Genomic DNA, 27,735 nt, shown 5'->3' with positions numbered 1-27,735 from the left:
ATGGCCGAGAAGGGTATTCTTGATTACGACGCAAGTAAGGATATACCCAGTCCTAATCCATTCCAATCTATCGTAGTATATCAACTCTGACAATAATCAGGTCTTATGCATCTCACCTTAATCTATGATCCAACACAAGATGATGCAAAGGTCGAACCATCGCACGACGTGATTTTCCTTCACGGCCTAACAGGAGATAGCGAAAGTACCTGGACAGTGCCGAACAGGACAAAGTCCTGGTTGGAGACTCTTCTAGCGCCACAATTCCCGCACATGAACATCTGGACGTGCGATTGGGACTGGACAAAGCATAATACAATTACAGATCTAGCAGGAGCTTTCCTCAAGAGACTGGGTAATAGCACTAAGCGTCGTCCAGTATTCATTATTGCCCATGATATCGGCTGTCTCATCGTAGCACAAGCTGTTCTGCTCCTCCAAGAGGCTCCAGACGACTGCTTCTATGTCGGGACAATTGCCCGCAACCTCTGTGGTATGATATTGATGGATGCCCCATTTGGCGGAGGAGTTTCAACTGTATTACGCTCACGGCAACAAATGGAGCCAGAAGATCTGGGAATTTCTAAGCCCCATGCCCTAGGTATTGACGACGGACCATACCCAGACAAAAGTTACATGGATTTGTGGAATATGGGACATCCTGAAGTCAGACACTTATCGCTAGAGTTCCTGAATCACGTTCTGGAATTACAGCGGTGGGATAAGGTCGATGGTATTTCTGTTGTTTGCTCTACTCGAGCGGAGGATCATCGTGAGAGGATCCTTGCTTGGCCTTTTGAACCTACTGAATTAAGTTGGCGGTATATCAGTTCTTACTCTTCTCATTCGGGTATGACGAAGTTTGTTGATGGAACGGAACGTTCGTATAAGTTTATTGTGGCCGATATTCGATATCAGATTTACAATAAGCAGTTTATGGGGGAGTTTCACTGGTTCTTTAACCGGGAACATTTGCGGAAGGACAATAAGACTCCGGAACCGTTTAAGAATACGACTCCGGGGTCTCTGTCGTAGAGTCATTCCATGCTATTCTCGTTAGGCAGCTTGGTATACTGGAAGTCGGTTGGGTTTTAGAGCAAAGTGCACCGATGTATAACTTGGCGACTGACTTTCGCGCGATTGGGGATTGGGGTTGGATCTCTTATTGGGATTTTGTCCAGTCTAAATCCCATTCGATATCGTATGTCGCTCATTCTTTAATGTCAGATAGCACTGGGAGTTCTTGACTAGATAAGTCGTCTAGAATGTTAGTATTGGTGGGATCGTGAATTCTACTTGAGCATTCGTTTCTGTTATGTTCTATAATAAAATATTATCACTGGCCACCTAAACTCGGAAGTTTAAATCAAAACATATCTATCTTACCAGGTACCTACTAGGAAAGTTACTCTGATATCTGTCGAATATTAATACAATCACCAGGTTGGGGTAGGCCATTTCTTGGAGCCTCTTGTAGAGCAATGATTAGTTTACTTAGTCAATCCTTGGGAGGCTAAGCCATGATTTTGAACTCCTAGTATAGGTATCCAATCTTTACCAGTACAGAGGAAATTTTATAGAGCTTTGAAATATGGAAACATTGAGTTGAATCCATTCCAGCCTCTTTTGCATAGCTTGGTGCAAACTAATGATACACTGTTCAGTGAATAAGCGTATGTTAATACACAAGATCTTCAGCATATTCCTCATACTCCTCTATAAAATCCTCCACGCTGAACCTACCATTGAGTTGCCTGTCTGATATAATAATATTACCAGCATCAACATATCCCTTCTTGAAGATCTCCAACAATGCCGGGTTAGTCGAGGCATGCGGGATAAAAAGCTGATTATCACCCGTTACCATAGCTCCCTTGAAAGCTTGATAAATGTCATCACGTTCCTGAGTCAAATCAACCGCCTCGCATTGACCAAAGTCCAAAAGATAAAGACCGACGGCCCGATGCTGTATTTCTGCAGTGGAAATTTTGGATTGTTCTAGTGTAGATGTGCCAAGCACAAACTCTACATCATCACCGTTTGTACCGGCGCCCCAGTGTAAGGTTGCATATGCTTTACCCATCTCCTGAGCAAGTGTAAAAGTCTCGATGCCAAGCTCTTCCATGAAGCCGAGGTTGAGGGGAAAATTTCTGAGTGGAACTGGGATGTTAGGATTGATCGAACCGTTAGCCATGCCTAGATAGGCCCGTGCGAGGCAGTGTTTGTTGCTAGGATTATTGAAAAGGAATTCGGTATCAGTGATACTGAAGTCCTTCCCTCGTTCGCGGCCACAGAAATAAGTGATGAGTGCTTTTCGCACGACCTTTGGCAGTGGGAGTATTCGTTCCATTGTGACAACGTCCCCGCGCGTGCGGTAAGTCTGGGGTATATTTGTAAAGACTTCATTCCAGAACGCATCCGAATGACTTTGCCCAGGTAATCTAGAGAGAAAGTGATGAGGTTGAGGGACGTGGACTAAATTGGAAGTTGCGCTTTTATAGCGCTCAAATGCAGTCGATATATCACAATGGGTTTTATACTCACGCCAGAGATTTGAAGATCGAAATTCATTGCCTGGGCTCTCTTTTTTGAAAACGTAGGGCTTTCCAACTATCTCGAAAACAGAACCTTGTAGGCCAGTGCCAATTTCATTGATTTCTTGTAAATATGGTCGACAGAGCCCGCTTTGGAGAAAGCGGTGGCTGAAAGAGGACGTTGTCGAAATGACGGATTTCAAGCTTAATGAGCGCTTTAGAATAGTCGACTCTGTCACCGATTCAAGCTGTGTTGCATTCAACAAAGTATGGTCACGACTTAGTGCATTGGATGACGCTCCAGAGTCAGCTAATTCTTCATCGCTAGTTTCCAGTTGTGAAGCCATTGTTGAAGTATCTTCAGAGACTACGACTTTAAAAGTCGTAGTCTTCCATGCCAAAGGGCAAATAAATATCTAGTGAACCTTCAGCTTGGAAGCTGAATAGACACTGTAAAGAGCTGATAGCAAAGTACTTGTACAGTGTCGGTACTGAATACTTGCATTATGTACTACTAGCGTAGCTACCGGGATAGGTACTAGTTAGTGCATTGAGGACGATGGTAGTTAGTTCTGCAAGAGTGTAGTATGTATGCACAGCGTTAGTACTCGTCATCAATCTCACATTCTCACCGCTTCTCAAACAGGTAATGTACAATCAAAGTGAATTTAGCATGTAGGACTACTGCTACAATGAATATAATTGATTGTTATATTCAAAAAATACTATATAACAATACTATATAATATTCAAGAATGATTTACCAAAAAGAAAGCAGGGCACTGCGGTACTGAGACTTCCGCCACACTTATCTGTATCTCTGTACATAGTACCCTAGAATAACTAACTAGTGGTAGCCTCTACCTCTAGATAATCACTGCATGCCATTTCTTGACTATATAATCAAGTATTCATTACTCAACAGAAATAATAGAATATAAATTCAGAGCCCAATCATGAGTTAAAAAGACCTATATTCATAGCTGATTGATAGAGAATCATTACTAAACTGTCTCGTAAACAGTAGTTTTGCCGTGTCCAATTGAAGCCCCGTGATTGGCTCTCACCGCCCCCCCCAAGGTAGTCTGTCCGCGCGGACAATCCAAAAGCAAAAGGGAAGAAGCCACCGAAATGTCGACCTCCTTTTAATCCATTCCCCTCATTTTTTCTTCTCAGGGGCCCCAATTCCTTTCTTTCTTTCATCTAACTCCCATCCAAGCTGGACCCCTCTGCGAGAAGTGGTTAGATCATGGCGCGTGTCGGCCGCGTTGGCTTCCTCGCCCTTGCGGTGATCTTTCACTTGATCTATACATATTCCATTTTCGATATTTACTTTGTGAGCCCAATTGTAACGGGCATGCGCTCATTTGGTGTCGAACGTCCCCTCGGAACAGAAGCCCCATCACAACGTCTCGTCCTTTTTGTCGCGGATGGTCTCCGCGCCGACAAGGCCTTCCAGGCCTTCCCCGATCCTTCTCCCGAAACTCCCTCCGAACAATCCGACGAGTTGATCCGTCTGTCACCTTTCATACGTTCCAAGGTCCTGGAAGATGGCACTTTTGGCGTTTCACATACCCGGGTCCCCACCGAGTCTCGACCTGGTCATGTTGCGCTTATTGCGGGCTTGTATGAAGACGTCTCGGCCGTGACAACGGGGTGGCAATTGAATCCAGTGAATTTTGACAGTGTTTTTAATCGCAGTCGCCATACATGGAGCTGGGGAAGTCCTGATATTTTGCCCATGTTTAAAGAGGGGGCGGAACCGGGCCGAGTCGATGCGGAATCATACGGGGAAGAGCTGGAGGACTTCAATTCTGCCGATGCGACACACCTGGATACATGGGTCTTTGACAAGATTCACGAGCTATTTGAGTCGGCAAAGACCGATCCGGAGCTGGATCGTAAGCTGCGACAGGATAAATTGGTCTTCTTTCTTCATCTGCTCGGATTGGATACTACCGGCCATGGCTACCGTCCATACTCAAAGGAATACCTGCACAACATTAAGGTGGTGGACCGTGGTGTCCAGGCGGTGACCAAGTTGGTGGAAGATTTCTATGGTGATGACAAGACTTCTTTCGTCTTCACCGCGGATCATGGAATGAGTGACTTGGGTAGTCATGGTGACGGCCACCCGGACAATACAAGAACACCTCTTGTTGCTTGGGGTTCTGGTGTCGCGGGCCCTGTTACCAGCAAGTCTGGAATAGCGCCCGGCCATGAAGATGGATTCTCATCGGACTGGGGATTTGACCACGTTCAGAGACACGACGTTGCGCAGGCCGATGTTGCTGCTCTCATGGCGTACCTGGTTGGCGTCGATTACCCCGTCAACTCAGTTGGCCAATTACCGCTGGAGTATCTCGATGCTACTCCCAAGGAAAAAGCTTTAGCTGCTCTCGCCAACACCCAGGGTGTTTTGGAAATGTATCGTGTCAAGGAGGAGCAAAAGAGAACAGCGGTGCTCAGATATGTGCCATTTGAGCCGCTTTCTGGTGATGGAGAGACGTCCATTGAAGGACGCATTGCCAATCTGGAGGCGCTCATTTCAGCTGGGGCTTACGAAGATTCAATTGTTATGTCTCATGAACTGTTGGCTGTCGGTCTTGAAGGACTTCGTTATTTGCAGACTTATGATTGGCTGTTTTTGCGAACAATCGTTTCTCTCGGATACCTAGGCTGGATCGCCTATGCTTTGACTACGGTCATTGATCTTCATGTCCTACATGGAACATCCGATTCGCATCGAACTACAGCCAGTATTTCCTTCTTCTCATCTATCCTGGTTGCGCTATTTTCTGTGCTACTCTACCAAGGATCATCGTGGCGGTACTACTTCTACGGCTTTTTCCCTATCTTTTTCTGGGAAGAAGTTTTCGCCCGTCGTAAGGCTTTGACTGCCGGACGTGAGATCATTCTCGGACACATTCATTCCTTCTCAGGATATATGAGCTTTGGATTGCAGGTGGTTGTATTTCTAGGTGTATTGGAGGCCTTGGTAAGTCTAGCCTCCTACTTAACTTATAGACCTTCATCAAATGGGTTGATGTTAATGCACCAATATTTCTAGGTTCAATCCTATTTCCATCGAGAAATCTTCACAGTCGGCTTCGCCCTGGCTGCTTTCTGGCCTCTTGCTTACGGCTTCGAATTCGTCCGCAGTCATGTTTTATTGAATAGTACCTGGGCACTCGGATGTCTCTTAATGAGTATCTTTACTCTGCTACCAGTTAACAAAGTAGAGGACATTTCAACCGTCACTTACGGCGGTCTTCTCATGTTCCTGACCGGTGTCCTATACCTTTTGTTCGAGGATAGCATCCTTGGGCGAGACAGTTCCCAATCTCGGATCAGTAACGTTGGATCACGTATCATCATGGGGTGCCAGGTCGGCATGGTCCTTCTTTCAGTGATAGTGACTCGTTCAAGTATCATTTCCCTTCAGGCTCGTGAAGGTCTACCATTTGGAAACCAGGTGGTTGGATTCGTAATTATGGCTGCTTCTGTCACTTTACCGTTCGTTCACCGATTATACCCGGACAGTCACTACCTCCACCGACTGATGATCATCTTCCTCACCTTCTCTCCGACATTCATCATCCTTGCAATCTCCTGGGAAGGTCTCTTCTACCTAGTCTTCTGCATGACCCTTGTGGCATGGGTTCGCCTTGAACATGCTATTTACGTGCACACAGCCGGAGCCAACGCACTCAAAGCCAAACAAAACCCTCGCAATGGTTCTGCGGTGCTCTCAAAGCCTGGCCCAACTGGTTCGACAACCGTGGATGGCCTCACATACCACTATCGCACCCTCACCCTCTCCGACACTCGCGTCGCCCTATTCTTCTTCTTCCTCCTCCAATCTGCCTTCTTCAGCACCGGCAACGTCGCCTCAATCTCAACATTCGCCCTCGACAGTGTCCGCCGCCTTGTCCCCGTCTTCGATCCATTCAGCCAAGCCGCGCTCCTAATTTTCCAAATCTTAATCCCCTTCGCCATCATAAGCGCTAACCTGGGAATTTTGAACCGACGACTCGAAGTCGCCCCCAGCGCCCTATTCATGGTCGTTATGTCCATCTCTGACGTGATGACTCTTAACTTCTTCTACATGGTTCGCGACGAGGGCTCTTGGCTCGACATTGGCATGACAATCAGCCATTTCTTCATCGCCAGTCTACTTTGCACTTTTGTAGCGGGTCTCGAGTTCCTGAGCGAACTCTTCGTAAGCGGCGTTGATTTCGGCCCCACTGCCAATGCGCTGGGGTCTGCCGTGGCGCAAGCCGTTAGCGAAGCGGCCGAATGTGGTCATGAACCTGCGCGTGAGCAAAAGTCAGCGCCAGTGCCAGCGCCGGAGCCCGAACCTGTTAAGACTGGCAAAAAAAGCCGGGGACGAGCTAAGGGGAAAAAGGGGCAATGAGGGGATGTGGGGATTTGCCATTCATCATGTACTATGTACTTTATCACGGTCTTGGACCATGCAATGCAATGTTAATATAGATTTCATAGATCTAGTGGAATGAACCTTGAACTCTCAAGTTTACAACCTACTTAATACTTGATAGTACGATATTTCTCGAGTGATTACATAGTAGTGTATGTACTCCGGTAGTGGCCACTAATAATTCATTTACTACTAAATTACTCCGCACATACTCCATATAAGACCACTGTAGGGCAGGATGATCACGAGATAAACCTGAAACAAACCCAATCCTCATTCCCACAGAATACTACATGATGGGCCACAATTACATCTAGCCAAGGGATCATCCACCATGAGATCCAGCAAACAACCCATCGGAAACTAAACGTACCCCGATCCCGTTCAATCCGATGACCCGGTACATACTAGACTAAGTACACCGGAGGTCGATCCAGACCAACAGCCTCATCCTTCGTACCTGGATTGAATCCGCTAGTGTATGCTAGCGTGGGATGTCATGTCATCATGTCATCTGTTGCCCCCGCCTATACTAGCACTACTGTACAACCTACTGTAGTGTATGTATGGACTCCATAGTTCTGACTTCAACGGAGTGACTGAAATACCGAGACTCTCATTGGACAAGATTAATTAGTGGGGCGAAAAGGGGACCTCGGCATCACAAGCCTAGACTTGGCATTGACAAAAATGATCTGAGTTGATTTCCCCCGGTTCTTTACGAATCTACCACTTCATACGGTAGTGGCGGAACTTGGGGGAATTTATGGGGGGGGGGCGAATAGAGTGGATTTAATTGATTTTGTTGTGACTGGGTTGGATTGTGGCCGTTATCCCCCGCATCCCCGCAATTGAAGTGGGTTGTATACATACAGTATACTATGTAGAGTAGGGGTAAGATAACTATTGCATTGCAAGTACTTAGTAAGTGTACGAAGTTGAAGATTGAAGAGTAGGATAGAGAGATATGCATATGGGCTGCTTTACTTATTAGTTTAGTATATATTATGGACACTGCTAATAGTTGTGTTAATGTCTACTACACTAGTGTAGTAGAAGATCCAGGTGACACGGTATATGTCCGGTGTGCATAAGCCAAGATATTCCAAGGTTCTCATACCTTGCAAGGTTACTAGTATTGGGTCTTATACTAACTACAGTAGTGTAATATTTAGTATATGGAGTACTACTAACCATCATATACCATCTAGAGAATCATCTATAATTGACTGTGGATTGCAGTAGATACTCCATGAATACAGTCGTACAATTCTAATATTTATATTCTAGTATATGTCCTGATATAAGACTCACTCTACAATACTTCAACTGCTAAGTTAGCAGTACTAACCAAGTGAAACCAGCTCTTCTTCATAATTAATATGGAATAACCAACAACCCGGCACCTTTCTTCCGCATTGGGCGAGTGGTATTTCCACGCATCTGCTCTCCTCGTCAACTTGGGGTCTCTGTCATCCTAGGCTGCATATATAAAGTCACACCTTTTATACTAGCAACCATTACATCTACACTGTAGATATCGATGTTGATATATTTTCGAACACTGCAAATACTAAGTATGCTACGGAGCCTCTTCGGGGATTCCTAGTTTTGGATTGGCCTCCACCTCCCCTCTGTCGATCACTTGAGCGGGTCAAATCCCGTGCGAGGAGAGTACGGAGTAACATGATGTGTCTCCATGGTAGGATTATTACTGTAGAATAGAGGACCCTGGATGCTGATACTCTGGTACAGACAGTACATACTGTAGTGTATACATTATCTGGTAGCTCAGGATCCGGTTTTCGGAAATGGTGTTCTTCATACTACTCTTGTGTAGTCTATCTGTATACCTCCATTCATTTTAGCACAACTCATGAAAAAATACTAATAGAATTGACAATTAAATATCATCAAGAGAATAAAATTCTGCTACACTATCTACTCTATTATATTCCATATTGTATGCTGTACTGTACGTACTACTGGAACCATAATTGAGTGCTGACTCCACCCACCCACCGCCATATTGCCACACTCCACCCCGGACTCTACTCTCTTCTGCTTCTGCTTTACCCTTTCTGCTTCATTCTGCTTCCTCCTCATCTCCTCTCTCTTCTCTCCTCTTCCTCATCCTCTTCCATCCTTCCGGTACTTTTTCTTCGGATCGCGTGGCGTCCCCGGTTTGCGACCTGCGATTTGCGCCTGAACCCTCCCCCCCCCCTCCCTCCCCTTCTCCCAAGGCCCGCTCACACCCACACTCCTGCTACATTATATTACTTTGTCTATATCCGTCGCAACTCTTCTTCCCCGTCGATTCCTCACCCTCGTACTTCATGGGGGACGCGGCCATGAGTACTACGATTGATCCTAACGATTCCAACGCCGCCACCCACCCTAGTCCGGCCCCCAGCGCCGCCGGTTCAACAGGAACCTCCGGAATCACAGTGCGCGCTGGACCTCATGGTCAGCCTGTCAGTTTCAGAAGGTGAGCTTCATACCGGTGGTAAAATTGTTGTATGGTGGGGAAATTTTTGCGGGGAATATAGGAAGATAGCAATTTTACGCTTATTCGAAAAAATAAGTTGTTGGATGAGTGCTGTACTTGTGTGTGCGCGCTGGTGGTCTCTTCATATGGGAGAGGGGAAAGGAGGGCAAAGGGCGTTTCGCAGGATTTTCATCCTCCAGCCCAACCCCCCCTGGTCTCCCCTGGCAAAAATCAAAAAGGGGGAAAAATACAAATTCATTTTGGATGGCTTGCTGATTTGTTTTATCTATAGACAACGTGCATCACGCGCGTGCGAGGTACGTCCCTTTTCTCTACTTTGAGGGGCGACGCGGTGGTGGTGAGAGCCGAGGCTCTCCGAATTGCTGCTTGTGCCTCGGTCCCTTCTTATCGCGATGCATCAACTACACCCCCCACCACGTTTTCCCCTTAGGATATTATGATGGCTAATTTTGTGATGATTGGAACTTTTGCAGACTTGTCATTCTCGAAAAGTGAGTTCTTTTTTTTTTTTTGCTCCAACTTTCTTTTGCATACTCGGAAATATCTTTTCATCCGATCATCTGCTAATAATCTCTCCCCATCTAGGTTCGATGTGATGCTGCGAGCTTAGGTGTTCCCTGCACAAATTGTGTCGCCTTCTCTATCGAATGCAAAATTCCCAGTCCCAAGCGAAAGAAGAATTCCTCCAAGCCCAAAGACGACGGTCGCTACGCTGACAGCCCCCCCTCGAACGGCTTCCTCGCTCGTCGACGCCGCGGTCGCTCAATTTCGACCTGACCACAACGAAGAACCTGCCGGCACAGGTTCCTCCGAGGATCCTCGTGTACAATCGAGCTCCGACGAAAAGGATGATGCTTTCGGTTATCGGAAAAGTCATATGGCTGTCGATGGCATGCCGGCCACTTCCCTGACTGATGCCGAGGCGGCCCAACAGGCCACGGAAGACAATGCATATGCTCAGTTTATGAAACCCAAATTTGCTCGGGCTCCGATCAAAGAGGCTGGTCGTGTGGCATATCTAGGCGAATCATCCAACCTGTCGCTTCTTGTCCAAGATCGCCATGGAACCACAGACGTTGTACACTATCCGCTCCCACCGAATATCAGAGGATCGCGCGCCCGCTTGACGGACCTGGATAATCTGGAAATCGATATTCTGCATCAACGTGGTGCATTCCTACTACCGCCCAAGCCGTTGTGTGATGAACTGGTTGACGCCTATTTCAAGTGGGTTGCCCCAGTGGTCCCCATCATCAATCGCAGTCGTTTCATGCGTCACTATCGTGATCCTAAGAACCCGCCATCGCTGCTACTGCTGCAAGCCATCCTGCTGGCTGGATCTCGTGTTTGCACCAACCCACAGCTTATGGACGCCAATGGCTCGACGACACCGGCTGCAATGACTTTTTATAAACGGGCTAAAGCTTTATACGACGCCAACTACGAAGATGACCGTGTCACTATTGTACAAGCATTAGTGCTGCTAGGCTGGTATTGGGAGGGTCCTGAAGGTAGGTGCTTACCTTGTGCTATATAAAGTAGACCAGACCTCTTATTCTAACGTTTCTCTACAGATGTCACTAAGAACGTATTCTACTGGACCCGCGTGGCCATGGTTGTTGCACAGGGCTCTGGTATGCACCGTAGCGTTGAATCCTCACAACTCAGCAAACCCGACAAGAGACTCTGGAAGCGAATCTGGTGGACATTGTTTACTCGGGATCGCTCTGTGGCGGTCGCACTCGGTCGACCGATTGGTATCAACACGGACGATTCGGATGTCCCAATGGTGACTGAGGACGATTTCATCGAGGACGAGCTCGATACTCCGGCCGAATACCCTCCTGATCCAGTTCATGTGCAGTTTTTCCTGCAATATGTGAAGCTGTGCGAGATCATGGGACTTGTTTTGTCTCAACAATACTCCGTCGCGTCCAAATCCCGCCGTATGAATGCGATGGATCTCACCCACTCAGATATGGCTCTGGCCGATTGGCTACAGAATTGCCCCAAGGAAGTCTGTTGGCAACGGTCTCGACACCACTTCTGGGCGGCGCTCCTTCACTCCAATTACTACACCACTCTCTGTCTTCTCCACCGAGCTCATATGCCCCCGGCATCATCGGCACCGAACAGTTATCGGGTTGAAGAAATGGCGTACCCGTCGCGGACAATCGCTTTCCAGGCCGCTGGCATGATGACATCGATTGTGGAGAATCTGCAGGCTCACAACGAGCTTCGCTTTACCCCCGCGTTCATTGTATACAGTTTGTTCTCTGCCCTGATCATGCACGTATACCAGATGCGGTCATCTGTCCCATCTATCGTGGCCACTTGCCAGGAGAGAATTCACGTGTGTATGTCAGCTCTGAAGGATGTCTCGAAGGTTTGGCTTGTGGCCAAGATGGTTCATACCCTATTCGACTCGATTCTGGGTAACAAGGTTCTCGAAGAGCGACTACAGAAGGCTGCCGGCCGGAGACATCAGCGTCGACCGCACGAAAATCCAGGTCCTGCAAAGAAACCCGACCCCCCGAAGCGTAAATTCGATGACATGGATCTTCCATTAGCCAACGGTGGACCGACACCTCCTGTCTCTTATGAACGATCTCGCCCGCAGACTCCCGCAGTGACACCTTCTCGGGAATTGCATCAACCACCTCTGGGTCACCAATCTCCCAACGCCCATCGTGGACCCCAAGATCCAATTTCCGGACCATCCAACTCTCGCAGTAACACTCGCCCAACCACACCCTTCAACGCTCAATTCTCTCTACCTGCCACACCTCCTGATTTCTTCCTCGTGACTCGTACATCACCGAACCTCTCTCCCTCACTCTGGGAGAACTTCCAACCAGACCAACTGTTCCCAGACGGCACAGCGATATTCCCAGAATTAACATCGCCTCCTCCTGCAACAGTCGATCCAGCGCTTCAAATCCCCTCAAATCTGCAACCTCCGAACATGAACCAACGGCCCATGATGGGTCCACAACCACAGCAGATGCCCGGTGGTCGCAGTATGTCTGTTTCACAAGGAAGTCCCCAAATGATGTCCGGTGTTCCCGGCGCCATGGGAATGCAAGCATCTCAAGGACCGCAGGTCTTCGGCATGGAAGGTCAAACATGGCCAATGCAAGGTCTAGATGGGACACTTAGCGGGGCAGCGCTGGACGCTGCCAGTCAAGATGATAACTGGAGTAGTAGCTCGCGTAGTGGACCTACAGCTCCGACGACCTTGAATGTGGAAGATTGGTACGTCCCCTCCTCAGCCCCGCTCCCCTTATTGCCTTATTGTGTTTGATAGTATACTAATATTTGCAGGTTTCAATTCTTTGGGATTAATGGTGGCTTTGGCGATTTGGCTGCCTAAATCCATGTCTGTCTATGTTTTCTTTTATTTAATTTAATGCTGCGGTGTACAGTTGGCGATTGCAGGTTCAAAATGGTGGCGTTTTGCTGGGAGGGACTATTTAGTGGTATCATATAAATGATTCATTTTCTGCATTATTATCTTCTCTCTTAATTAATCCATAGTCTCACTAACTCATATCTCATCTCTACTATATACACAAATGTCTCTATCTGTATGAATCTTCAATTTGCATAACTAGTTATAAGACGATGCGTTACATAATCATTGTAATGACAGTACTCACCGCCCCCAAATCCAGCCTAGTCGATGACGGAATCGCAAAGCCCGGCGATTCGCCAATCAGCGGAACGGCGGAGTCATTCGAAGGTTGTCCGGGGGTGATTTGGTCTACTTCACATATTTTTGTTTCGACTCATTTTCTCCCTTTCCACATATCTGCTTTTCTCCAAGTTGAACATTCCTGTTTACTTGTTTTGGACTTTTATTATCCTCCCTTTACTTTCTCTCATCTTATACCCGTGCAATTGTTCTTATTCTACCCCGCCTTACAGCGATGTCGGCGTCAGGATCCGGAGCGCCCAACGCGCCATCTGGTTCCTCCAAGAAGGCTTTCCCTTCCGTGGACCTTCAAGGCAATGACCTGCCTCCTTCACCGGCTCCTTCAAGTCCTCATGGAGGTCGACGGTACAACATTGCCACTGAGTTGGTCTTCACTGAGGGAAATGACCAGTATAATGCGAGCAGTGTGCCGATCTACCAAGTAAGGAAGGAAATGTGCAACCCTGCACTCCAATTCATCTGCATCGTCCCCATAATGCTCAAGATACTAATCTCATCTGTTGCTATAGAGCGCCACTTTCAAACAGACCTCCGGCGGCGGAGGTGGAGAGTATGACTATACACGGTCCGGTAACCCGACCCGTACCCACCTCGAGCGACACCTAGCAAAGATCATGTCAGCGCAGCGTGCCTTAGTAGTTTCATCTGGAATGGCTGCCCTGGATGTAATTACCCGATTGCTACGACCTGGTGATGAAGTTGTGGCTGGGGACGATATATACGGCGGTACCAATCGTCTACTGAAGTACCTCTCAGACAATGGTGGAATCAAAGTACACCACGTCGACACAACAACACCAGAGAAAGTCATCGAAGTCCTCAATGACAAAACGGCAATGGTTCTTCTCGAAACTCCCACAAACCCACTCATTAAAATCGTTGATATCGGTACCATTGCTTCCGCCGCCCACGATGCAAACCCCAATTGTCTTGTTTCCGTCGATAACACCATGATGTCGCCCCTTCTCCTCAATCCCCTCGAATTAGGCGCTGACATAGTCTACGAGTCTGGTACAAAGTATTTGTCCGGTCACCACGATCTAATGGCCGGTGTCATTGCGGTCAATGACCTCGCTCTCGGCGAAAGACTGTATTTCCCCATCAACGCCTCTGGTTGTGGTCTCTCACCTTTTGACTCATGGCTTTTACTCCGTGGTGTCAAGACATTGAAGGTCCGTATGGATCAACAGCAAAGCAATGCCCAGCGTATCGCCGAGTTCCTCGAAGGTCACGGATTCAAGGTCCGATACCCGGGGCTGCGATCTCATCCCCAGTACGAATTACATAACTCTATGGCCCGCGGTGCCGGCGCCGTACTATCCTTTGAAACGGGCGATGTGAATGTCAGCGAACGAATTGTCGAGAGTGCCAAGATCTGGGCTATTAGTGTCAGTTTTGGCTGTGTAAATAGTTTGATTAGTATGCCTTGTCGGATGAGTCATGCTAGCATTGATGCGAAGACGAGAGCGGAGCGGGCACTTCCGGAAGATTTGATTCGGTTGTGTGTTGGTATTGAGGATGTGGATGATTTGATTGATGATTTGCAACGTGCTGTGAGTTCTTCTTTCTGAGTGGTTGATGGAAAAGGCCTCTGCTAATCTTTTTATAGCTTGTTCAATCGGGCGCAGTAAATGTGACATTGGATGGATTCCAGGCTCAGGGAAGTTCGTAAATGATTTATCAGTTTTTATGGCGTTAAGGAATACCAGATACATTCTCTTTCTTTTTCTCCCTCTCTCTATTCATCTATTCTTTTATTTGTATACCTCTTCTGAGTAGTTATCTTGAAGTAGTGTTTATCCGGCCGGCATCGGAGCCCGGGCCTTTCTCGTCCGAAAAGCCGAAAGTTGGGGGGATTGCCGTTGGTTGGTAATATCTCTCCCTCATTCGATCTCACTTCTTTCTATTTACCTTTCCTTTCTTTTTCAGTTCGAGAGGACATCCAATTTATGACCCTGATGTCCCTGTGAATAAATATCATACATAATTTCCCCCGAGTATGACTGGCGATGCTGTACAGAATACATTGAGCATGGCAACCGTCGAACAAGTATCAGGCGCGACACCCCCGTCCGCGACAGCTACAGCGAAATGGCCTAGAAAGGACTCACCAACGCCGTCCAAGTCACAATGGAATACAAAGGACCTGTGGAAACGTCTAGGGGTCGATGTCGCGAGTGCCGCAACCGCTGGCGCGTTAACATGTCCACTTATCACCATCATTGACCGGTAAGCAAGAAGCTGCGAATCTTCAAGACCATTGAACCCCCTATATGCAATGCTGGAACACTTCAATGCTTCAATATGTCAATGCTGCGTACCCAGTTCCCATCAATGTCATAAATGCAAATACTCACTATGTTTCCAACCTAGAGCAATCATAGAAAAAGCATCAAAAGGCTTCCCAATCCAATCCACCATATCAACCTGTCTTAAATCAATGCTCGCAAAACCATCCTCATTCTTCCTAAGCACACCATTCATCCTAATCTACACCCTCTACACCTCAACATATCTCACCGCAAACACAATCGATACAATAACATCCACATACCGAAATCAATCCTACGATACCGTCACCCCAGGCCCGGCTAAGTTTATTTCCACAACAACTGTCAACATGGCTATATGTGTATACAAAGATGCGCGATTTGCAAAGATTTTCGGCGCACCGCAACAATCTCAATCACAATCACAAATACAGGCGCAACATTCCCATTTACAAGCGAAATATCCATATCCTAAACAACACCCGTCTCTAAGACCCCCAGCTACAGCAACAGCCGCAGCATCCGCGGGCCCCAAAATCCCATTAACGAGCTATACCCTATTCTGTCTCCGAGACAGTGTAACGATCTTCGCCTCATTTAACGTCCCTCCGCTAATCGCGCCCATGATCCCAGATTTCATGGCCAGTACACCCGGGACTAAAGCGGCGGTAGCGCAATTCGCGTGTCCGGCGCTTATGCAATTTTTCAGTACACCAATGCATTTGCTTGGATTGGATCTTTATAATCGACAGCCTGTTGGGGGGGTTAAGTGCTGGGGAACGAATTGCTAGGATAAGGAGGGATTATGTTCCTTCTTGTTTTGCTAGGATGGGGAAGATTGTTCCTGCTTATGGTGTTGGTGGTGTTGTTAATGTTAGGATGAGGGCTGTTCTTATGGGGAGATTGGGGGAGAATGCTTGATTGTGTTGTGTTGTGCCTTGTTGTACGTTGGTGTTTTGGTATGACCTGATGATTTTTTTTTATATATATCTCCACTCTACTAGACTTTCGGTTGTTTTCTTTTTGATTTGGATGGGATGGTTTGGTGTTGGCCTCTTTTGATTAGATATATGCATTTCCATGGCCTGGCGTTTAGGATTGGGGTGGTTTTTTTTTGTGGTATACTTGGTTCTGGGGCTAGATTGTGATATATGAGGATCTGGTATATTTACTGGATTTACTAAGTTGTTAATAATATTATCTACTATGATTGATTCGAACTTTTTTTTTGTTTAATACACGATTATTGAATAAATAGCTATACTCTGTCATCAAGTTATTGTCCACTTCTCTAGACTGCCGAATGACCATGTAGATACTCATATCAAAGCACAGCATCATCCATCATGAACATAACTAAACAATGGAATCTCCGGCCACCCACTCACCGGCATTTTCGGCGCATAATCAGATAATTCAGGCATGATCTCCGCATGTCTCTCCTCAGAGCCTAACGGTAAACCCTCCGCCATACCCCCTCGACAATCATCCACAGAAACATTCCCTATTCCAACAAATATCTCCTCATTATGCAAAGCATCAAAAATAACCTTCTGACTGGCAGCATCCCACAATAACGAATCATGACTAACAACATGTGGAAATCTCCTCTCACCAATGGCCATCCCAGCACAAACCTTGAAAACATCAACATTACTCACAGGCACCTCCTCCCCATCCCTCAACCTCCAACTATCCCTAAACCCAGCCCACTCCCACCCTTCCCCATAAAATCCAGGTTGTATCATAAGATCCGTACTTGATCCAATAGAAGTAGTAGGAACCTGTGCCCTCCCACCACCAAATTTCACCAACGCAAAATGAAACTTAGACCAAGGAACCTGCTGAACAATAGCCGGTGTATACATATTCAAATAAACAAGCGGAACCATAGACCAAGATCCATGGAAATCTGCCCCAATAGCAATGAATCGTTTCACTTTTTCCCGGGTCTGCGGATAAAACGTCAAAGTCCATTGCGTCGTTAACGCACCAGCTGACCAAGAGATAATCGAGATCCGACCACTACCAGCAGGGGAATCCGTGGAAAGATGATTGATTGCATAACTGAGATATTCCGCACTGATTTGGATATCGTTCATGAGTCTATTCGGGATTCGAATGTAACATGGTTGAAAGTTTGAGTTTATGAGTGGTTGTAGTAAAGTGTGATCCCAATTTGTTTCTGGACTGGAGAGTATCATAGCATAATAGAGATAAGTTAGTTTAAAAGTGATGATGGAGTTTGGGGGGGATTTCGCTGCATTCTCTCACGTTATACCAGTCCCATGAACTAAAAGGACTGTCTCCTTTGCATTGGGGACATTAACCGGGCAGTAAACTGCATTTTCCAGATCTTCTTGCTCAACTGTGTAGATCGGGTCGAGAGACGTGGATAATCTCGCGGTATTGAGTATTGCCGTATAATTTCTTTCAGAGATAGCCCACCAAATCGCGACTAGGAGGGTGAGGAGTGTAGTTGAGACTCTGAATAAACCCATTTTATCATGAAAACTAGCGAATATACCTAGACTATGGTTGTTTTTCAGGAAGTTTATTCTAGGTGGGTATTTCTAGACCTTGAATCCGGCAACTCAGTAAAAGAAAACGTTGGGAGGTGGAGGGTTTCAGCCCCCACGACTAGTAAGCTTCAAAGGATGAGATCTTACGTGTCGGAGTATATTCGGACCGATGGATAATCAATTCGGAGTTTGATGATGTATATGCCAGATCGATATTATTCAGTTGTCAGTACGAGATTGTATGCCGATTGAATCAAAGATTATCGATTGGATCACTTCATTACTTTGCTTGTATACTGCGAAAATTCAACGGGAATCACCGGAGATTGCTGATACAAAATCAAAAATATTCTACTGGATAATAATATATCTTACTTTACTCATGAGAGCGTCTAGCCTAAAGAAATTCAGTATGAGTGGCCGGCTCTTATATTCGGATGATCTACCAAGTGTGAATTATATCCCTAATATCAGGTATAACAACCCCGTGGTCCTTCTTGGCGAGCTTATGGACTTAATACTATTAAATCTATGTATACCTCGTGCAAATTCCAATTTGAGGGCAAGATAAGACTTATCCTCAAACTTCGTAGTGCGATAATTACAATTAATTATATGATGTACAAAGAATACCATGACACCTCATGAGCAATATCAAGCCAGTAGACATCAGCCCAATAGGCATTGATCTCGCAGACAAATCACCACCTAAATCAAGACTTAGTTTCAATTCCAAGCTAGAGAGAAGATCAAACTCACGCAAAAGGCTCCGAATGTAAATAAATCTCCTCCACATCCCCATCCAACGATCTAGCCTGCGCCAAAGCAGTCGCATTCCTCGTATCATGCAACATACTCGCAGGTCCACAAACCAAAACACCAATGCGTTTCCTTTGACCCTCATGGGCAGTCTGTAATCGACTCACACCAGCAGTCCGGGCAATAAGACCAGGAATATCAGGCCTCGCGTCACGATGAACATTCAAACTAAACATTCCAGTCGTGGTACTCTCCACCGGCATTTTCTTCCTCTCATCAGACATAGACCCACGACCCGAATCAACAGTTGCCATTGACTGAGACGTCAACGGAGGAGACGTAATATGCACCGAAACAGAAGTTTCATACCCGTACACCGAGTCTGCGAGAAGTTCCGTAGAATGCGTGAGACGAGATTCAATTTCCTCCACATACCAATCTGCCATTGCGGTATCACGAGTTGCAAAAATCACTTGGAGACTGCGATGACCCTGTGGAAATGATTTTTCATGTTTTGTTAAACTTGTTAGACGGAGGGCTTCGTCTACCATTGCAAGCGAGAACCCCCCACCTGATCCTCCGGCAATCACAAGAATTGTATCAAAGCGAGCGAGGTGATGAGCACTGACACCACCGTAAGGACCCTCGATGAAAATTTTCTTTTTACAGCCGGGTCGTTGGCGGGCAAGAGCGGCTAGACGGGCTGTTACGCCTTGTCGTGGTTTAATGTAAAAGATTAATTCCGAGTCTCGGCCATTTGGGTCTGTGTCTTTGCAGACGGAGGAGATGGTGAATGGGTGAGCTGTTAAAAGGTGGAGATCGGACGTGATGAAGCGGACGAAGACGTGTTGACCGGGTGTCCATTTGACGTTTGTAGGAACGGCGACGCGGACGAGGCCGCTTGGGAGAAGTTCGAGAGTGGCTGTGTGTAGACCATGCATAAGATAGGTTCGGATATGAGCTGTGATGAGGGAGAGAAGGTATAGGGTGCCTGAAGCAATGAAGTAGTCCCTGTTGCGTATTAGTTGATGTTTGGAAAATGACTGGCGGTTGATCTTACCATGAAGATAGACGAAAATCGCAATGAAGGAAGAAGAAGACGACAAAAATTAGAGCAGCAAATAGGTGGGTGGCCTTGAAGAACTCATAAAAGCGGTTGCTGGGGAAATTAGCTAGGGTATCATTAGGTCGCCGAGATCAATCATACCGAATCGAAGGTAAAGACATAACCGTCAAATAAGTTTGCGAGAGAAGTGCTGGGATACCAGTCCAGTAGACGATATTTGTTTTCCATTCTTTAACCATGTCACCTTTCTGGATGTGAAATATGATAAAAGGGAACGTATGGATTAGTGCCAAAACGAACATGGCATAACTAGTCCAGTGATGAAAGACTTGTAGCTTCTCAGGTGGAATGCCAGTGATAGCTGAGATCATATTTGCTTTAACACTCAGTGCCCTTAATGAAGTTAGCAATCTGTCACGCCAAAAGTGTATCTAGAGAGCTTACAGTATGAATGGCAGCAGTGCGAGAGCCATCCAACCAGCCCTCGTGGCGATTGGAGGACTACTTCCGTAGTTTGCATCTTTAGGCCAATAATAAGGTTGCGGGCCGAGTGTCATTGCTGCGGATAGTCGATCAGCATTTTATCAATCAGCGTTGGGGGGCAACATCGCGTTGCTCGGTAAGCGTCCCACATACCAAGGAAGAAAACAGCACCAGCCAGACCCAAGAGGATAACACCTAATGATGGGGACCAGTATCTCAACGCGGGCAATCGATATCCCCTATAAGCCAAGTATCGGGAGGCAGATGTTGTCGTCCGCCAGATTCGAGTCCGTTTCAACCACTCGGGAGCAAATCGCACCAAAATATTCGATATAGTGAAGACACCGATGACAGCGCAGAGAAAGTAAACCGTATTAAGAGCGTAGACATGGTCTGCTTCGTACCTGTGATCAAGATAGTATATTAGAATATGTAAATGTGAATACATAAGATTGAGGTCAGCCTCATAAATCATACCAATAGCGCCAACGATAGTTTCGATAAGCGCATTGTGCCGCAGACAATTTGCACTTGTCTTCACGAGACGAATGAAGCATCACAGGCTGATCTAGCCAGGGCACCGGCGGCACTTTGCTCTGCATATTCATGTTCATGTTCATATCCATCTTCATCTCCATGGATCAAATCCAGAGCCACTCGTATACAGGCACACACACACACACACACACACACCCACACAGTCGAGAGTCAACATCAAGTCAAACACAATGAATGATGGAGCGAATTCTCTTGTTATGGAGGCTTAGACCTGATCGGAGAAAACGGAGCTGATCGGCAAATCAAAGTCTGTAGTTACACATCATGACTGGTTTCAATTCTGCCTTGATGTTGATTATTTGCTCGCAAGTCGATAATGAAAGGTTGCATGACCGAAAACGGGCATTTGCTTAACTCTGGGGGTGGATTTCCCTGAGAGCGAACCAAGGGAGAGGACAATTCTCTACCTGGGTTTAATTCATTCCGGACGATCTACCGCATTCTTGGGGGTAATGCCCCTTTCTTACTAGCATACATAATTTGTACAGTATGCACCTTAGGAAACATAACCTAAGGAAAGGAATGGTTCTATTTTGCTTCCATTCTGCTGCTCACATTAGAGCAGATTATCTTGGGTTTAAATGAAAATCTACCGTTTTAGTACCCGTTCGTTCCACACGATTCAAGCATGTGGAGAGCGTTCGACCCCCTGCATGTCTGCAGATGTCAAGTCCAGACGAGAGGATACTACAGATTACTGACACACTCTTGTCAACCACCATTCGGATTACTCGGATAATTCAATATACAATACTTTAAGCATCACTCATGGGTTAATTCGAGACTTCTCTTTCTTCACTGACGTATCTATGTAACGTTCGCCCCTCCCCCAGAAAATACCAAGTGGATCCGCGAATCTTGGTCCAAACTTCTAGGGTTTCATGAACCACAACGAAAAAGACATCATAACTGTATAAAATGAAATCGATGATCTAATGGACAAGAGAGTATCATAGTATCCGTGTGCTGTATATACAAAATCTTCAATTCAAGCAAGGTTTCCCCCCCAAACAAAAAAAAAAAGGAAAATCCTAGAATTTCCGCATCAGGATTAGCGGCTCACATGGCCCGTCCAAACCCTACATTCTCTCCATCTTCTCTTGTATTCTCTTTTCCATTCCAGTTAATCAAGGGGCACAGCCGATACCGAAACCGTAGTGGCAACAGGTACCTTGACCTTTTCATCCGAAGGGACCTCTTCACTGCCGATCCCATATACCTTCAAAGCCCGATAACCCCCACGTACACTATCCGCATCAAGACCTCGGGCCCGCAGGACACTAGTAGCCACGCGTGCTGTATCCCCATCATAGCACAGGACCAGAACGTGACATGAACCAAGATCCGATAGAATTCTAGACTGGAAGATCTGCTCTAATTCCACCCACTGCGCCTCCAGGATCGACGGATCTGAAAACGGGGACAGTGAGTGCGGTCCGATACTGTCCAGCGACAGGTTAATCGACCCAGGTAAATGCCACGCCCGGAAATCCTCTGATTTGCGTAAATCTATGACTCGATGCTGCGGCTTCAGTGTAATTTCTCTGAGTGGTGTTTCTGACAGCGAGCGTGGCGAGCCATATACCTCAGGTAAGACGTCTAAGGCATCACGTTCCCAGGCTTCGTCATAGCGGTGGAGATCGACCTTTGTCAGGCGCTGCGGGGAAGAAATAAAAAGCAGCATATTAGTAAATGGGGGACATTTTGTGGCGTTGACGCGTCATGCGGTACTGCAATTGAAAAACGTACCTCGTTGCGGATGGGAGGGAACTGCTCAGTCCCAAGTTTCTGGAAGTATTCGTTGATGTACTGGTATGGGAGATCGCAACAAAGGAAGACACAGTGGGTCAAACCATCTGGACCCGCCAGATCGGATAAAGTACCAGCTGCCTTGCGCTTTGATACCATCTGGAACAAACCTTGTAAATTGAATCCGGATGATGGGCCACATACCAGTCCTTCACGACAAAGCTGTAAAGAAAGGGTGTACGAATCGGAAGACCCGACCTCTTGAATCTCATCTACTGCTTCTTTCCATGGAAACTCGACAGGGCGCATCAGGGCGAAGGAACGAGGACCAGGGACGCGGTCTCCAGGGGCGGTACAAACGCCTAGTCGCATCACCGATGGCTTGACGCTTTTGAAGTATGTGCCGAGACCTGTCATCGTACCTGAAGTTCCCATACCTGCACAGAGGACATTGATCTCGGGCAATTGTTTGTAGATCTGAGGGCCCGTCCAACGGATATGAGATTGCCAATTCTTGTCATTTTCGTATTGGTTCGGATTGACGATGTCGTCGGCTTCTTCGGCCATTCGACGAGCATTCTGGATACCTCCTCGGCTATCAATGGGCTCGGGCTGTGAAGGACCGCCAAACAGGGTAATGTTGAGTCCGAAGAATTGCATCAGCTTCAACTTGGCGTCACTTGTCTTGTTACTTAAGAATGCCCGTGTATCATGTACACCATGCATGACTCGTGCAATCATGGACATGGAGATGACGGTTGACCCAGAACTATACTCAATAATGGTATTGGTCTTGGGCTGCACGCTGGATTCGAGCATGTTCAACGCTGTCGATAAGTTAATATAAGCCCTCACCGGTGTCTCTAATTCAAGAAAATCCATTCATACCTGGCATGCTTTTTACATTATTGGCAGGATGCATGGTCATCATTTTTGCATATATCCGGACGCCATCGTGATAATATGGGTTTAGATGCTCTGGTAACTCTACCAAAGGTAGCGGAGGTTGACAATCCGGATTGAAGTAGTTCTTCAATGAATCCGTGCCGAAGTAGACATTCTTTTCGTTGATGTTGGCCATCCTTTGAGGCTGATCAGGCAGAGCAGTAGTAGTGGTAGTAGTAGTAGTAGAAGAAGTATAAAATCCTTTACTTCCGCCAACACCCATATATACTGATGGTACTGGTAGAAGGACCAAGAATAAAGCCTTATACTAGTACTCGAGATGGTAGGACAGGAAAATGAAGGTAGAAAGAAAACAACCCGGGAACCAGCGTCTCAAATATACTTCTTCACCATCATCCAGCCGCTGAAGAGGGTCCCCTCTTCCTTTTGCGTCGGCTTGGCACCCGAAAGGCAAAGAAAAGACTCAAACGCCGCTCATCTTCCGATCCACCATGAGAAGTTGCCCCGTCTCTGGCATTCCGGTTGCTACCAGTGCCACAGCCAGAAGAGGGGTGAGACAAGGCAGACCCATCCAGTTCCAAGAACGCTGCAAGCGCCTAAATAATAATATAGTAATGCTATGTAATAATAATTATACTGATTGGGAAGGCGAGCAGTGGATCAGCGAACTTGACACTCTGTACTGGGTACCTTAGGAAGATTACCTCGGGAAATATTGTAGTCTCGACAGATCTCTCGTAGCCCAATAGTGCAAAGTAAGCTTTGAATGACGTGCAGAAAGAGTATGGTTTGCCCATGAAAGGCCGAATCGGGAAATTTGAAAACGGAGGAAGATCGACGGGGGGACTCGCGTTACGTCCCCGCCGTCGTATTTGCGGAGACCCATTGTTCTAGAAGGCAACGAGATGCCATTCGAGAATAACACCACCGACACATAGCACTAGTATACAATACAACTTGTAGTAGTATAGATCAGCAGGAGTAGTAGATACAAGATAACAAGGTCCCCTTCTATAAAGCAGCCAAGACAATGCCGAGAAAATATAAACTGAAGGTCCTCGATTATCCTTTCACATCTTACTACCTAGTTCTACTATCACATTCAATAATACTATCCTGTGAAATTGTCAAGTACTTTTTAAGTACCTTGAGAGTGTTTGAGCAAGTTTGTAAACTTTTTGCCGATCTGCGTCAAGGCGTCAAGTCGATCTATGCCATTCTGGGCGAAATGAGCAGAAATGAGCCTGGGAAGAAAAAATACGGTCTGATTCGAGCAGATGAATTTATGTACAAAGTAGTACTAATTATTTGAATATATTCGGTAAATCGGATAGATCCATCTTGAAGAAATCACTCGCTTCAAATTTCCTTGTCAAATTTTGCAATTTCTCGCAGATTGGCGTTATTTTTTTTTTCTTACGAGATTGAAAAAAGGGCAATTGAATACCGAATGCAGCTTGAGCATCACTCCATTTTACATCCCTAGAAGGACGGCAGGACGAGCATACTCAGCTTTCTTTCACGATTGCCATCCTATCTCAGTTGCCCACGATATGCCTGGAGTGTTAGAAAAACCATCAGGCCATTCTAGCCCCGATAGCTCGCATGCTGATTTGGCGAATCAAAATGGAGCTCAGATAGTTTTCAATGAGCAAACAAATTATGTGCCCAAACGCACCATTATCACGGTAAGTTCACATCGCCAAACGGGACTTATCTAAATCACATCACAAAATAAAGGTGATTTTGGACCAAGCTAATCGTATCAGATCTTTTTGGCCTGTTCGACTGTCGACCTTTTAGCGTTGATGGACCAGACGACTCTGGCGTCCAGTCTGTCTATTATCGGCAATGCCCTGGGAGCAAGTGACCAAACATCTTGGATTTCTGGTGGTTATTTTGTGTGAGTAATGATTCTTAATATCTTTCATATGACACGGATTCACATCTCTATCACAACAATTCATCTTCATTCATCTATATACTATATTGAAAACTAACTTGCTACCCTCGCAGGACATCAACATGTTTCCAACTTATATACGGCAAACTATCCGACATCTGGTCACGCAAGATCGTCCTATTCGTCGGTTTAGGTATCTTCTTCATTGGATCCCTAGCAGCATCCCTCGCCCAAAACGTCACCCAACTCATCGTCTTCCGAGCACTCACCGGTGTCGGTGGTGGAGGTCTAATGACCGTCGCCCAGATGATAGTTAGCGATGTCGTTCCTTTACGCGAAAGAGGCAAATATCAAGGAATTCTCGGTGCAGTAGTAGCCATTGCCAACGGTATCGGACCCGTGATTGGTGGTGCGCTAGCATCAATATCACACGATTCCTGGCGATGGATCTTTCGACTGAATTTACCCTTGACTGCACTGACAACTATTTTCGTGCTATTTTTCATGCCATTGCGCAAGGTTGAAGGGGATTGGAAACTCAAGTTGAAAGCTATTGACTTCTTCGGTGCACTTTTGGCTTTGGGTGGAACAGCCGTTCTACTTCTCGGTCTGAATTGGGGTGGTGGTGAGTACCAATGGAACTCGGCTCATGTCATTGCGACTTTGGTTGTTGGGTTTGCTATCTCTGTTGCCTTTGTCTTGTGGCAGTGGAAGGGGGCTCGGATTCCATTGGTACCCATGCATATATTCCGAGGCAGGATCGTAAATGGTGCCTGTTTGACGATGTTCGTTAATGGTTGGAACTTTCTGGTACAAGTTTACTATATTCCTACCTTCTATCAGCTTGTCTTTGAGTATTCTACAGTCAAAGCTGGAGCAATGCTCTTACCAATTACCCTGATGCAGAGTAAGTTATCGATTTGTCTTCTCGGCGTGTTTTAACACTGACCATAATTACACAGCTGTCAGCAGTACTCTTTCTGGCCTCGTGGTACACTGGGTTGGTCGTTATCGAGAGTGCATTCTCTTTGGCTGGGTTATTTGGGCCGTGGGCCTGGGTCTTTTCTCAACATTAGATCAATCATCTGGTATTGGCAAGCAAATTGGCTATGGAATTTTGACTGGCGTTGGTGTCGGAAATACTTTACAGCCGTATGTTATCTTTGTTCGCTTATTGATAGTGGGCTATTCACTAATCGGCATTCTAGATCTCTCATTGCAGTCCAAGCCGGCGTTGAGAGACGCGACATGGCCGTTGTCACTTCGTTCCGCAAGTAAGTATTTACTACAGTCATTAATATATCTTTGACTAACGAATCTAGTTTTGTTCGAAACCTCGGCGGTACACTCGGGCTAGCGATTGCCGGTACAATAATGTAAGTACAGCCCAACGCCATCCTATACACACCCTTTCATTCTAACAAAAGCAGTAACAATATCCTTGGTTCATCAATCTCGGCCCTGGATCTAGGTGATTCCGAATCACGCTCTCTCCTAGCAAGTCCTCAAAACTATCTATCGAAGCAAACTCCCGAGACAGCGCAGCATATCCGAAGTGTCATGATCCCAGCATATCAAAAAGGTTTCCGTATAATTTTTATCATTGGGGCCGGACTATCGGCATTAGCATTTTGCTTGGCATGGTGGCTGATGCCTCAGGTCGGGTTGAAGCGAGCTGATGATGAGACACTAAAAGAAGAGGCCAAGAAACGGATTAATGGAGAGCGGGATGAGGAAAAGCGTGGCTAAGGGTTCAAGGGATCTCAAGATGGATCCGAGGGAAAGTACGGGATGTTCCAAAAAATCGAATTTCAATTCTTTTATAAATTATTGAATAGATATATCATTAGATACTTTTATTTTGTTCAAAATGCATGGCGTCTTCTCATGTTCTAGTTCCGAATCAATATCATTTGCACCCCTTTCAAGATCATCATCTCAGTCTATCCCAGACAGACTATTTTCTGTAATAACATTGAAAATATTCCTCGATGCAAACCCGTCGAAATTTTCCACTGGAAACTGCAGATCTTCACATAAGGTACTCAAAGATCGTCAGACCCTGCATATATGTCAGATTCTCTCAAAGGGCCAAGACCTTGGGTACCCTGAGGAAGATCGAAAGTCTGTTGTCGTCGGCTAATTCCGAAACTACTACACATTTCATTGATTATTAGATATTCATTTCACGTGAATTGACAAGAGCAATGAGTAATACGGGTGCAGTTCGATTCACTTCTATATTTACCCAGTCTGTCTCACTCCCTTGGATGTCTCATAAGCTATACAGAATTTGTCAATGCAGAAACGGCTGTGATAT

General features: G+C 46.2%; 10 protein-coding genes across 10 annotated transcripts; 6 read left to right on the top strand and 4 right to left on the bottom strand.

The window, feature by feature from the left end:
• On the top strand, positions 1–1,035 carry N7469_008934 (uncharacterized protein; the record flags this gene model as incomplete). Its single annotated transcript, XM_056647852.1, has 2 exons — positions 1–34; positions 101–1,035. 2 exons carry the CDS (start codon positions 1–3, stop codon positions 1,033–1,035), a joined length of 969 nt encoding a protein of 322 aa, XP_056497617.1.
• A 643-nt stretch (positions 1,036–1,678) lies between these two features.
• On the bottom strand, positions 1,679–2,881 carry N7469_008933 (uncharacterized protein; the record flags this gene model as incomplete). Its single annotated transcript, XM_056647851.1, has 1 exon — positions 1,679–2,881. One exon carries the CDS (start codon positions 2,879–2,881, stop codon positions 1,679–1,681), a length of 1,203 nt encoding a protein of 400 aa, XP_056497616.1.
• Positions 2,882–3,783: 902 nt separating this feature from the next.
• Positions 3,784–6,951, top strand: N7469_008932 (mannose-ethanolamine phosphotransferase MCD4; the record flags this gene model as incomplete). The annotated part of the gene is made up of 2 exons (XM_056647850.1): positions 3,784–5,532; positions 5,605–6,951. 2 exons carry the CDS (start codon positions 3,784–3,786, stop codon positions 6,949–6,951), a joined length of 3,096 nt encoding a protein of 1,031 aa, XP_056497615.1.
• Positions 6,952–9,326: 2,375 nt separating this feature from the next.
• farA (CeGAL family transcription factor) lies at positions 9,327–12,857 on the top strand (the record flags this gene model as incomplete). Its single annotated transcript, XM_056647849.1, has 7 exons — positions 9,327–9,463; positions 9,756–9,780; positions 9,958–9,975; positions 10,070–10,229; positions 10,288–10,995; positions 11,059–12,739; positions 12,809–12,857. 7 exons carry the CDS (start codon positions 9,327–9,329, stop codon positions 12,855–12,857), a joined length of 2,778 nt encoding a protein of 925 aa, XP_056497614.1.
• Positions 12,858–13,413: 556 nt separating this feature from the next.
• Positions 13,414–14,770, top strand: N7469_008930 (cystathionine beta-lyase STR3; the record flags this gene model as incomplete). Its single annotated transcript, XM_056647848.1, has 2 exons — positions 13,414–13,620; positions 13,709–14,770. 2 exons carry the CDS (start codon positions 13,414–13,416, stop codon positions 14,768–14,770), a joined length of 1,269 nt encoding a protein of 422 aa, XP_056497613.1.
• A 461-nt stretch (positions 14,771–15,231) lies between these two features.
• N7469_008929 (uncharacterized protein) lies at positions 15,232–16,260 on the top strand (the record flags this gene model as incomplete). Its single annotated transcript, XM_056647847.1, has 2 exons — positions 15,232–15,428; positions 15,672–16,260. 2 exons carry the CDS (start codon positions 15,232–15,234, stop codon positions 16,258–16,260), a joined length of 786 nt encoding a protein of 261 aa, XP_056497612.1.
• Positions 16,261–16,806: 546 nt separating this feature from the next.
• On the bottom strand, positions 16,807–17,970 carry N7469_008928 (putative lipase; the record flags this gene model as incomplete). The annotated part of the gene is made up of 2 exons (XM_056647846.1): positions 16,807–17,575; positions 17,744–17,970. 2 exons carry the CDS (start codon positions 17,968–17,970, stop codon positions 16,807–16,809), a joined length of 996 nt encoding a protein of 331 aa, XP_056497611.1.
• Positions 17,971–18,746: 776 nt separating this feature from the next.
• On the bottom strand, positions 18,747–20,925 carry N7469_008927 (ferric reductase family protein; the record flags this gene model as incomplete). Its single annotated transcript, XM_056647845.1, has 6 exons — positions 18,747–19,761; positions 19,811–19,909; positions 19,958–20,209; positions 20,261–20,375; positions 20,453–20,703; positions 20,777–20,925. 6 exons carry the CDS (start codon positions 20,923–20,925, stop codon positions 18,747–18,749), a joined length of 1,881 nt encoding a protein of 626 aa, XP_056497610.1.
• Positions 20,926–21,980: 1,055 nt separating this feature from the next.
• N7469_008926 (putative cysteine synthase B) lies at positions 21,981–23,687 on the bottom strand (the record flags this gene model as incomplete). Its single annotated transcript, XM_056647844.1, has 3 exons — positions 21,981–22,514; positions 22,607–23,433; positions 23,495–23,687. The coding sequence occupies 3 exons, from the start codon at positions 23,685–23,687 to the stop codon at positions 21,981–21,983; spliced, it is 1,554 nt and encodes a 517-aa protein (XP_056497609.1).
• A 1,378-nt stretch (positions 23,688–25,065) lies between these two features.
• N7469_008925 (MDR family MFS transporter) lies at positions 25,066–27,164 on the top strand (the record flags this gene model as incomplete). Its single annotated transcript, XM_056647843.1, has 7 exons — positions 25,066–25,200; positions 25,282–25,415; positions 25,529–26,322; positions 26,378–26,567; positions 26,624–26,689; positions 26,738–26,791; positions 26,846–27,164. 7 exons carry the CDS (start codon positions 25,066–25,068, stop codon positions 27,162–27,164), a joined length of 1,692 nt encoding a protein of 563 aa, XP_056497608.1.
• Positions 27,165–27,735: the final 571 nt, after the last annotated feature.

Source organism: Penicillium citrinum, assembly GCF_028827155.1.
Source record: "Penicillium citrinum strain IBT 23319 chromosome Unknown utg000008l:1.0-2707905.0:1.0-2709502.0, whole genome shotgun sequence".
Classification (NCBI taxonomy): Eukaryota; Fungi; Ascomycota; class Eurotiomycetes; order Eurotiales; family Aspergillaceae; genus Penicillium; species Penicillium citrinum.
The sequence above is the reverse complement of the archived record's forward strand: the minus strand, read 5'-3'. Positions and strand labels throughout refer to the sequence as shown.